We start from the raw sequence: 12,458 nt of genomic DNA on the forward strand, positions 1-12,458 counted from the left end.
AACGCATGTACATACGGCACAATCCAACGCTAATAAAAGTCTATGAGGAAAAACCGCGCACGGCGGCAAAAAAACCCCCAAAAAACGGATGCGTTTTTCCCGAAAAGCGCCGGATTGTGCCGCACAGCAAAAACCTGATGTGTGAACATACCCTTAGAGGGAAAAAGGTGAGGTTATGAACAAGAGACACCACTTTAAGACGTCTATAGGTCATATTTGGTGTTTAAAGGGAACCAATCACCAGGATTTTCGTATATAAGGTAAAGCCAGTGCTATACTGGCACTATCAGGCTGATTCTATACATACCTGTGGTGGTCAGCTCGGATGTTTAGGTTTTGAAATCCAAGAAAGTAAAGTTTGTAAAAATGAGCTGCTTCTTGAGTGACAGTTGCACTGGAGCAAATCATATATTCATAGTTATCCCCTCCCTCTGTTAGAATTAGCATAAGCATTATACAAATGACTCACCTTGTCTGTGGAAGGACCTGTGTGAGGTCATACCCATGTGACCGGTATCCAGCTTTGGTAGCTGAGGCCCCGCCCCTTCTGGTCACATGGGTATGAGCTCACCACAGGTCCTGCTAGACAAAGCGAGTCATTTGTATAATGCTTATGCTAATTCTAACAGAGGGAGGGGATAACTATGAATATATTATCTGCTCCAGTGCAACTGTCACTCAAGAAGCTGCTCATTTTATTAACTTTACTTTCTTGGATTTCAAAACCTAAACATCCGAGCTGACCACTACAGGTATGTATAGAATCAGCCTGATAGTGCCAGTATAGCACTGGCTTTAGCTTATATACGAAAATCCTGGTGATGGGTGCCCTTTAAAGGTCTAAATCAGGATAGATAGATAGATAGACAGACAGACAGACTATATAGTAGATATGTCTGAAATAAACATATAAAAGGTGATAATGATTAGGAACATTATAGACTACATTTTGAAATTAATTTAATATCTTAAACTGTACGTAACAATAACATGAAAACAAAGTATTTTTCCATTGTATAATCTCTTTATCATCAGTAATATACACCAGTCATCCATCTCCTTCATACACATAATATTGACCAGGTAGTAGCTGGTGGTGCAGGCAGCAGACATTAACAAATAAAGTCATATAATACATAACAAAATACAAACTACAGCACTGAACAGTGGAAATCAGAAATTTAGAAAAGATTTTGTTTTCTTAAATATAACATTCAGCTAATCTCTGTAATGTCTCACATACTACTTCAATATTCAGTAATTAGTTTACATATTTTATTTTACAGTTTTGCTCATTGTGTAACATGTAGGTTATTAAGGACAATACTTCCTTGTTCCTTTCCCAGAACTATATTTATTTCTATAAAATAAAATAAAAAAGCACAAAAAAAAAAAAAAAAAGAAAAAGAAAACGAAAACTACACCTGTACTGCTGTATCTACTGTAAGGGCAAGGTTTGGGGTCTAGAATGGAAGGACAACGTATCAGAAGTTCCTCCAAAATTTAACGCTAGCTGTACAAATTTATGTTTAGCATCTATTCAGAGATTTATAATTTAAAGGGAATCTGGTCACCAGGTTTTTGCTACCCTATCTGTGAGCATGATTTATGGGTATAGTCCCTTTTTCTTGCTTGCTGTTGTTCTGCTAAAAACCCTGTTTTTTCTTTGCTGCAGATCTAACGCTTCTCTGAATGCTGAGCTCTGTATAACCCCGTCCACACCACTGATCTGTGTACACTGTGCATTAGCAGAAAGCTGCTAATCAGTGATGGGGGCAGGGTTCTATAGAGCTCATGAGTACGAAGGTCTACATAGAAGCAGGATTACTAGTCCTCTAGCGATCACCTCCTGCTGAGCCCAGTAAGTGACACACAGCTGGAATCCATCTCGGTCCATACATTATGCTGCTCTAAAATCCGATGAAAAAAAACCTGGTGTCACGGTCGTCTCTCTATTTATGGAGACTAGTGACAAATTCAGGTTTGGACTCCCTCATTTCCATCATTGACATCATCATCAGTTAAATGTGGTTTCATTTCTTTCAGTTCCTTATGAGTTAATGTCAGTTTTGTTGTCCAGCAGTTCCTAGCTGAGTATTTCAGCTACAGCTGCTTTGTAGCTATGCCCCTTCAGGTTTAAGTAAAGGCATTCCCCAGCAATCCTTGCTGAACATAAAAATTCATTTTTCTATGACCTCCTTGGTGGAAGGTCCTGCTGAGAAGTTGTCCTGAACTCGGGCTTTATCCTTTTTTGTTGCCATTTCCCCGGTTTGTCTTTCCTTCCCTTGTGTCTGATTAGTGAAGTGGTGGGTGTAGTGAACCTCACCTGCCTCTCACTAGCCAGGATATCTACAGGGTCTCGCAGGTTCCTGCTCAGTGACAGTTGTGTAGACTGTATAGGGACTGGCTGGGAGAGTAGGGACAGCTGCAGGTGAGGATAGGAAGTGTCCCATCTACCCCTCCCACTAGCTCCAGGGCCCTCCGTTGTTATATCCCCAGTGTCCCCTTTGTTTGTTGTTTTATTTTTGTGCGTCACACGCCCGTAGATCTAAATTCACATACCACGCTCATCACACTTGGCAAACGTGACACCCGGGGATAAGTTCCCTTTAATAAATCAAATCAGAATACTATAGAGTAATGAATTTGACACTGAACTAGCACTGCAGCATCATTTTTGAAAGAGAAGAAAGCTAAATAAGATAAAAAAATCATAACTTTGCAACATCTGGGAGTATAATTAAAAATTTTAGCTATTCCTTACAGCTCTCACCTATTTCTAATATTGCCCCTTACTAGAACAACTGTTTCTATATGACACACGGCTACATGTGTACAAAGGTATATTTACAGAAATAAAGGGATTTATCAGTCATATAGTTGTATAAATACCGGAATAACATGTCCCAACAGTTTACTATAGGTGCTATGGTCATAACAAGACGAATACCAATAATTTACACATCATATATTCCAGAATAAATATTCAGTAAAAATAATATAATTTAAAGAATATTATCACAGCATTGGATAATAGAGCTGGATACTTTCGAGTAGTAGTCAAAGATTTAACAATATATAGTAAATATATAAAAGATAATAAATCCCATCATTGTATGAATATACTGGTAGGGATGCTAAATGTAAAAATTCAAGGGAAAAAAAAAAAAAAAAAAAGACGTCAATACTAGCTTGTGTACTATGTGTCTGAGCACTTTATAGACTGGCGATACATCGGGCCTACCAGTCATGCAGTAATTTTCGAACACTGTTTGGGTTGCTATGGCACCTGTCTGCAGGAACCTAAGGATACTGATATAATAAAAGCACCATAAACTCCTCTAGAACGGCATCAGGGTCTGATCTCCACAACTTAAAATGCACAGTACAGAAAGAGAAAATCTTTGTTTTCGCTGTAGATATGTAAGAATTTCATGATCTTTGCAATTAATCTTCAGGCTTAGAAAAAGAAGAGGCCCGAAAGACCTCCAGGCAATTGACAAAGATGAGAGTCCCAGTCAGCTCCCTCCATTGCCGGGTCACCGGATATTTCATTCTGTCCAATGAACAGTGTAAATCTTGTAGAACGTCCCTGTAACTGTCTCCGTAATGAGCAGCCCAGGTGTATAGGAAGTCAAAAGCAGGTTTCCACATCATCTGCAAGAGAGAAGGCAAGGGTTAATTGAGAAATTACATTATGGAAGCCAGAAAACCCCAGAGGACTCATGGACAAGTGTATTATCCTCAGTTTAGGCAAAACAACGCGTACTTTGTAGTCTGAACACCTAAATATTAGGGATGATCGATACTTCGATTATTCGGCTTTGCGAATATTTTCCGAATACCTCGCCGCTATTCGACTATTCGATGGGCAATGTAAGTCTATGGGAAGCCCGAATAGTTCCGAATAGTTGGTATTCGGGTTTCCCATAGACTTACATTGCGCATCGAATATTCACAAATAGTCGAATAGCGGCGAAGTATTTGGAAATTATTCGCAAAGCTGAATAATCTAAGTATTCATTCATCCCTACTAAACATTAGTAGGGTGTAAATGGGACCATAATGCTTGGACTGCCCATGCGCCTCGCGAGTCGCGACCAAAGCATGATGGCTTAATTATTTCTATGCAGCTGTCCTGCTCAAGTCGGAAGAGCCATGGCCAGTCGAAGCAGTGCGGTCCTATTTATACGGTCGTTTGAGTGCACCTGAAGGGTCGGATTACCAGGGATAACATTTTACCCAGTAGACACTAAGAAAACAATTTAAAGAGTAACCATCGTTTCATTTTACTTGTTTTCATAAACTACCGTAATAGTAAACTAAATAACAAGAAACTTTGTAATACATGTCATTAGATTAATCCATTCTTTCTTCTCCTGGACTGATCATTCATTGTCAAAATTCTCAGTTCATGGACAAAATCTGTCTTCAGTGAATACAGATTTTCCTATTATGTAGATGGGAGAGGACACTTTGTGCTTTTAAAGGTCTATGTATCTTGTTTCAGGAGATCTTACAGCAGAATTTCTATATCTGTTTTCCCCTTCGAAAATGATAGCTTGTTAAAGTTCCTGCCAATATGCAGCAATAGCAATTGAAGAGGAGTGGACCAACATTCCCCAGGCCACAGTCAACAACCTGATCAACTCTATGTGGGGGAGAGGTGTTGCACTGCATGAGGCAAATCATGGTCACACCAGATACTGATTGGTGTTTTGACAGAACAACACTGTAAAACTGCCTATTTTAGAGTGTGTGGCCAGTCTAAGGCACACCTGTGCAATAATCATGCTGTCTAATCAGCATCTTTGTATACCATACCTGTGATGTGGATGGATTATCTCGGTAAAGGAAAAGTGCTTACTAACAGATTTAGACAAATTTGTGAACAATATTTGAGAGAAAAAGGCCTTTTGTGCACATAGAAAAAGTCTTAGCTCTTGTAGTTCAGCTTATGAAAAATGGGAGCAAAAACAAAAGTGTTGCATTTATAATTTTGTTCAGTGTATATAGCTTGCGATCGGACCACAGCTGTGGAGAAAAGGGAGAGAGCACTTTCTCCATCACCTGTCTCTACATATATCGCACTGCACACAGATGACATACGAGTGCAGTGCGATGTTTCACACTCATTCATAGACTTGTATGGGTGCGTGAGCCAAGACTCCCTGGCAAACACAACATGCTGCAATTCTTTTCTCATGCCGATACAGCATGAGAAAAGAATCGCAGATGGATACTCTTATAGTTTTACATTGGTGCAAGTGCAATCCATGTAAAACGCAAGTGGAGCCGAAGCCTTACAAGTGATATTTACTGTGGGTAATTTCTTGGTATTTTTTGTACAGACATATTTACCTTTACAAGTGTATATACTATTGAACACTTATTTATGTACAGTGTTTAAATATAAACCATGTAACTACAGTTACAAACCAGAAGTTTACATACACTATCTAAGAACACACATATGCATGTCTTGAAATGAGCACTGATTCAACATGGGCTGAAAGACCACTCTGCCGGGAAGAAGCCATTACTCCGAAAGAAACATAAAAAATGCAGAGTAATGTTTGCAAATGCACACAGGAGCAAAGACCTTACATTCTGGAGACATGTTCTGTGGTCTGACGAAACTAAAATTGAACTGTTTGGTCATAATGACCCTCGTTACATTTGGAGGAAAAAGGGAGAAGCATTGAAGCCTAAGAACACCATCTCAACTGTGAAACACGGGGGTGGCAGCATCATGTTGTGGGGTTATTTTGCTGCAGGAGGAACTGGTGCACTTCACAAAATAGACGGCATCATGAGGAAAGTAGATTAGGTGGCAATACTGAAGCAACATCTCAAGACATCAGCCAGGAACTTAAAGCTTGGGTAGAAATGGTTCTTCCAAATGGACAATGACCCGAAACATACAGCCTAGCTGGTTAAAATTGGCTTAAGGATAACAAAGTCAATGTTTTTTGGAGTGGCCATCACAAAACCCTGATCTCAATCCTATTGAAAAATTATGGGCAAAGCTGAAAAGGCCGGTGCGAGCAAGGCGACCTACAAACATGGCTCAGTTACACCAGTTCTGTCAGGAGGAATGGGTCCAAATTCCTACCAACTATTGTGAGAAGCTTGTGGAAGGATATTCAAAATGTTTCACCTAAGTCATACAGTTTAAGGGCAACTGTTCCAAATACTAATGAAATGTATGTAAACATTTAAGTTTGCAGAAAGTAATAAAAATGGCCTAAAACATTCTCGCTCTCGTTCATTATTCTGGCATTTGGCAAATGTCAATAATTTCCGCAACCCTAGTTGACCTAAAAGGGGAAAGGTTTACTCTGATTTCATGTGAGATAGTAAGAAAAACATGCAGATGTGTCTTTTTAGATAGTGGATGTAAACTTCTGGTTTCAACTGTATGTGATCTACAAAGTTTACAACTGGGGTTCCCACGGCTTTTGTGTCACCGGAGTGACAGGAATGGGGGGGGATCACTGGATGGGAGACCCTACGCTGACTCAGACATAGCGTACCCTGGCTTTCCCTCAACACAGAAGGTAGCGAGGTCTGGGCCCCCAACGTATCCCTGTCTCCTGTCTTTGTAAAAAATTATACCACAAACAGTAGAAAAAGGATTCCAATAGTATACCAAACCAAGAAAAAAATCCCTATTTAGGGATTTTTTTCTTGGTTTGGTATACTATTGGAATCCTTTTTCTACTGTATGTAGGGATTTTTTTTCTTGGTTTGGTATACTATTGGAATCCTTTTTCTACTGTTTGAGGGATTTTTTTCTTGGTTTGGTATACTATTGGAATCCTTTTTCTACTGTTTGTAGGGATTTTTTTCTTGGTTTGGTATACTATTGGAATCCTTTTTCTACTGTTTGTGAGGGATTTTTTTCTTGGTTTGGTATACTATTGGAATCTTTTTTCTACTCCTGTCTTTGTCCCTGATGATAAGACTCCTTGCCACAACCCAACACCTGAGGGAAGGGCAATGACAGAAGTAGAAAGCCCCACCGACTAAACTGACAAACAGGGGTAAAAACAAAACTCACTCCTAATTCCAACAGTAGAGAAAAACAAATGGTGTACAGGGAGGGGAATCATAGACAGCAGAAAGTAACAAAACAAACACACACACACACACACACACACACACACACACCAGACACCAACATATAATAGCAGAAAGCACCTCCTCACAGCTCCAGATAGAACTGAATAACCAGCATCCTCTGCAGGAAGCAGAGTCTTTTTATCCAGGCCGGAAGTGACCATCAAAGAAATCACCTGGGTAGAGAGTTAATGAGCTTGCAGTTAGCAAGGAAAACTGACATTAACTCTGCGACTGCCAAAAGAAAAACATACATAAACATGCTGGTGATAAAAGAGACCCTGAGCCGGTCACTAACCTCACCAAGAGACGACCATGACATTTTGTCTGCATTGCCAGAATTATTTGTATTTCACCGCTTTTATGATTTGTATAGAATAAAGTTTTTTACATTTTGAGAGGTAATCTGCATTGTTATATTTTGTTCTGGCACACATTTTTTCTTTTTGGTTGTATTTTCTGTTCCAGTGTCTTGCCTTGACGAGACATCAGTACATTTTTTATGCTCTATGATTACAATTTTCAGTTGCTCAGCTTTGAAATATAAGTATGTATTTGGTCTTTCGATACCCATTGAAAGCCGCCTTCATACCTTTAAAGCAAGCCTGTCATGTCCAGAAATGCAATTTATCTGCAGATATAGAGATAATCTGCAGTTGAATAAAGTTAAAATCACAGTTGATCTGCCTTAATAGAGCAGCGGCTACAGGTAGAAAATGTACTGATTTTCTCTCTGCAGCTGCTTGCTTCCAGTCAACAGGACAGAGCAATTACACTCACTTCTCACTACTCAGTAACCGGTAGTAACCACGCCTCAGCTCTTTGATTGACAGCTTGCTCTGCACACATACGCTGATTGAAATATCAGGGAGTGATTACAGTTATGCCCATTGAGGAGTGATTACAGCTATGCTCAATGTACAGTGTGTTGACAGTAACAACTCTCTGCTCTACCCGTATAACTGGAAATGAGCCGTTACATGGATAATATAAATTTATTTTCTCTCTGTAGCCGATGCTTCAGTAAGGCATCCTTTTAACACTATATACCCACAGATTAACCCTATATATTCAGAGAAACAGCGTTCCTGGATATGATAGCTTTAATGCTAGAAAACAAATCTGGCTTTGGAAAATACCTGTAAGTTGACCTCTCCACTCTTTCCGTGATGAGGAATCTCATAGGCCTCAATCTGTTGCTTTGTAAGTCTTGCTAGTTTCTCAGCCAGCTCTCTCCAGCGTATGCCAAGCTGTACGGCAGCGGTCAGGATAACGGTATCTTGTGTAAGGCGAGCTACCAAGCCTTGACAGTCAATCTTCAAAAGACCCTATACACAGTTGACACATAGAAAAACAAATGTTACTAACTTATATTTGGGCATCCAGAGACATAACCCATTTCTTGGTTGAAAAAATTTAACTTTGACATCAGTCAAATCCGATAGCTTGAAAAGTATCTAACTTATTTAGCAATTTGTACCAAATCTGTCATTGCATTTGTGTCATTATTTATCAATTGTGTACATTTTTTGGCCAACTTAGAATCATGGACCCTTTTGAACTATAATTTCTCTTTCCATTTGCTATTTTTGACATTCTGTAGAAAGAGTCACATTTGTTTAGGAGTTCTGTTCACTGACTGGCATGGACATTACCAAATATGACATTTCCCCATCCAAACTTCTATATTTTGTAAGGTCTTTTGCTTGTGTCGGGGATTTACCATATTTCTCGGTTTATAAGACGCACTGGATTATAAAACACACCCCAAATTTAGTTAGGATTTTTTTTTAAAAAAAAAAAGAAAGGGGGTCCGTCTTACAATCCGGTGGTCTCTTACCGGGGGGGGGTGGGGTGGGGGATGGCAGCAGTGGTGGAGCGGGGTCACATTAGGCAGGAGCAGTGGTGGAGCAGGGCAATGCTGCGGTTGGTGGGTGTCCCAGATGCTGTGAGGCAGACAACCTCCAGAAACTGTCAGACGTGCGGGCTTCCAAGAAATGGCATCCGGAGTCGGCGCGTGCGCAGATTGAACTATTGGCTCAATAATATGCTGAGATCTCATTTGCGCCACCTCCAGGTGCCATTTTCCTTAAGTTCACTGCTGGGAGATCAATTGGCCAGAGGCGGTGCGTTCGCAGATGACATCTTGAGCTGAGAGCTTCTTCTGCACACTCGCCGCCTCCAGGCGCCATTATTTGAACCCCACACCACCAACATTTTCAAGATGCCCCTACCTCGCAGTCCACCACCTCACAGGCCCCAACACAGCCCTCTGCAGCTGCACAGACCCAAGCACAGCGCTTGCCTCCTGCGACTCCTCTCTACCACCTCCCGGTAAGATGCATTTGGATTTGAAGATGCACGCCTCATTTTCCTCACAATTTTTGGGGAGAAAAAGTGTGTCTTATAATCTGAAAAATACGGTACTTCTTAGATTACGGAATTCTTGCAGATCCCTACTATTTTACGTAACAAAGCTGCCTATGAGCACTAAAGAATTATCATCTAATGTTATTCAAATTGTCCCTCCAGTGAGAAATATAATATCATCAATGACTATAATCTACTGATGATAAAATAGATTTTTATTGCTATTACTTAGATTTGTTGATCATTTGTAGAAAATTTAAGGTTTTTAGATACGATGTAAGATTTGTGGTACAAACCGTCAATTGCAGCTAGTTTTTCCACAGTGGAGCTTGCTTTTAAATATTAGTACCTGACATTAGGAGTCATGTGAGTGGGCAACATTAACCCAAAGAAAAAAGTACAAATAATCAAGATTTCTAAGGATAGCATACTGGACTGTGTAACATAAAGTTACATTATTTGCCTAATTCACTTACAGCATATGTGATAAGTAGACCTATGTCCCTAATGTTAAATATAATTAAGACTAGAATACCTACCATAATAAGCTCATAATGAAATTTCCTCTTTTTGGAGTCGGCATGACAATCTTCTTTCAGCTTTTTCACAACACATGACACTCTATCAGACTCTTTCTCGGGAAGAGTGTGACTGAGGTCGTCCAGGGACAAATGTGAGTAACCAAGAGCGTCAGCTAAAGATCTCCAGTCCTGTACTTTGTCGGAGACATTGGATAGCACAGATGAGTATATATAAGTCAATTTCTTAAATGGCAGTGTGATCTGCTCCAAGAGCATCTTGGTTGTAAAATGCACGTCGGAAAAATCAATGACTTGATCTTTGGAAATAATCTTTACGTTTTTGCAGTGTACAAGGCCAACCTTTCCTCTTAAAACACCCACATACCATTCTTTACCCTTGTTTTGACCTATAGCTTTAATTTTATCTTCCCCAAGAAGGGCAATAGTGTCTCCTTTAAAATATTCCAAGAAATAGTCAATTTTCTGTTGCCTGAGAACAGTTTTTAATGTCACAGCAAAGTTGAGCATCTTCAGAGTCTTATCCTGGAACTTAGGATATTTCACAGTGTTCCTTATCGGCATAACCGGGGTAGACAAAACCTGTTTGCGTTTTTGTAGGCAGGTTTGACTTTTTGGAGTGCAGTGTATTTTCGGAGCAGCGTTAGGGGTGCTGATTGGAAACTCCGATATTAATGTTGAACCTTGGCTGTCTTTGATCTGGACAGTAAAAACAAAAGCGCTGATATCTTTGCCACCTTTCAATGAGAAAGGGAATTGGGCACGAATGATCTTACCCGCCTTCAGCTGCTGCAGTTTGATTTCATTACTATTATCTGTCATTTTTACTGAATAACATGAGTCACTTGTAATAAAATGAATCAATAAGTCTTGCATTTGGTGAAATACAAACTGATGTTTCCCCCAAAGTTGAAATACAAGTGGTGGTAAATTTTTTCCGCGTCTTTTTAGGTCATCCACGGTGAGTTTATCTGGAGTATAGTTATGTCCCATAATAGCTAGCACCGTGGTGAATGCTGGATGTATATGCTTGGGTCCATACACCGCTACAGTCATGGATTTCTGAATGTAGTCATAAACACTGCTGGATTGGTTTTGAACAGACTTGGCCTGTGCCGCGCACACAATGTATGTGATTCGACTAAGAATTGGTAACTTAATTTGTAACATATTATTGTATAGGTAGCCATCTGGGATTTTTTCGAATGGACCTTCTTTGTTGTAGCTGTAAAAGGTTATAATATCAGTCATGACTTGACTATATGGATCGTTCTTTACCTCAGCTGCAACTTTCATTTCCAGTAAAAGATCTTCTACTGTATTGATGTTGCTTAGTGTTATTTCTAGAAGAGGGCTAACGCTAGTTGACAGGTTGTTGTTTAGCAAGCATGGTGGATCAAGAAAAGCTTTTAAAGAGATGTCCTGAAATTCCCCAGGTCTAACATGACCTTCAGGAACATGGAGCGTTATGTCAGAGTTTGGAAGCTGTACAGACCCTCCTTTGTGTTCTATTCTACAAAATACATGAGTATCTGATGCTTGTGTTTGCCCCCATCCGGGACTTTGACTCATTACATCCAAATCAAGACACGATCGGGTTAATTGTCTATGGCTCAACCAAGCCATTTTGTAGGCTTCTCTATCATTCTGAAGCCACTCTAAATCTGGGGCCAAAATCTGCCCATCAATCTCCTGGACATTAGATTGTGCATCATCTAGATCATCCAGATATGAAACACTTTTAGATCTTCCATTCTGTATTGTTGATGTTTTATCCAGGACATGATCTATGTCAAGTTCATCTCCAGAACTTGAGACTGAATTTCGGTTGTCTGAATCCCTAAAGAGCAAAAAAGGGTCCTCTTTTAAAATTGACACTCTTAGATCACTTGATGTGTTGGCTTGAACCACATCATCCAGAAAAGGGTTAGATTCTGAAAGTCCATTCCAAAATGGATTTGTCCGCTTTTGAAAATTCTGCGAATGGTCTTGGAACACATCTGACCAATTGATAAGGAGATCCAATTTGTTTCCCAAATTTTCTGTGGAAAAAAAAAAAAGAAATGTGATACATACAATAAGATGTTCTACCATTTTAACAGTCAACACTATGGCCACCATTTTTCTGCACTGCTCACTGATGGCACCTCTCAAAAATGCAGGATATTCTTGAGACATGTCTGTTATTCATAAACCTCTGTAATTAAAAGTGGTTGTCCTGGACTATTTTAAAGTTTTTACTTTGGGACTAAGAACTAACAAACAGGTAGTAGCTAACTCCCTGCTTTTTTTTCCTTAGAGTGGTCACAAACCGGTCCTGCTGGCGATTCTGATTGTTCATGTCAATGGACAATCTCTTATTCTGGGCTGCACTGTCATCTGGGTGAGACTGCCGACATTAGGCTGATTGAAAGCCGGCTCCCCGCA

At 39.8% G+C, this 12,458-nt stretch overlaps 1 protein-coding gene across 1 annotated transcript in view; it reads right to left on the bottom strand.

Annotated features, from left to right (window-relative positions):
* Window positions 1-980: 980 nt before the first annotated feature.
* The window catches only part of MACC1 (MET transcriptional regulator MACC1), a 92,699-nt gene continuing 81,221 nt past the window's right edge, over window positions 981-12,458 (bottom strand). The window contains exons 3-5 of the mRNA XM_075315379.1: window positions 10,032-12,073; window positions 8,262-8,450; window positions 981-3,657 (exon numbers count right to left, since the gene is read on the bottom strand). Coding sequence (XP_075171494.1) covers window positions 3,448-3,657; window positions 8,262-8,450; window positions 10,032-12,073 — 2,441 coding nt within the window. The 3' untranslated portion in view covers window positions 981-3,447. The remainder of the gene's footprint in view (window positions 3,658-8,261; window positions 8,451-10,031; window positions 12,074-12,458) is intronic.

Source organism: Anomaloglossus baeobatrachus, chromosome 6 (assembly GCF_048569485.1).
Source record: "Anomaloglossus baeobatrachus isolate aAnoBae1 chromosome 6, aAnoBae1.hap1, whole genome shotgun sequence".
Lineage (NCBI taxonomy): Eukaryota > Metazoa > Chordata > Amphibia > Anura > Aromobatidae > Anomaloglossus > Anomaloglossus baeobatrachus.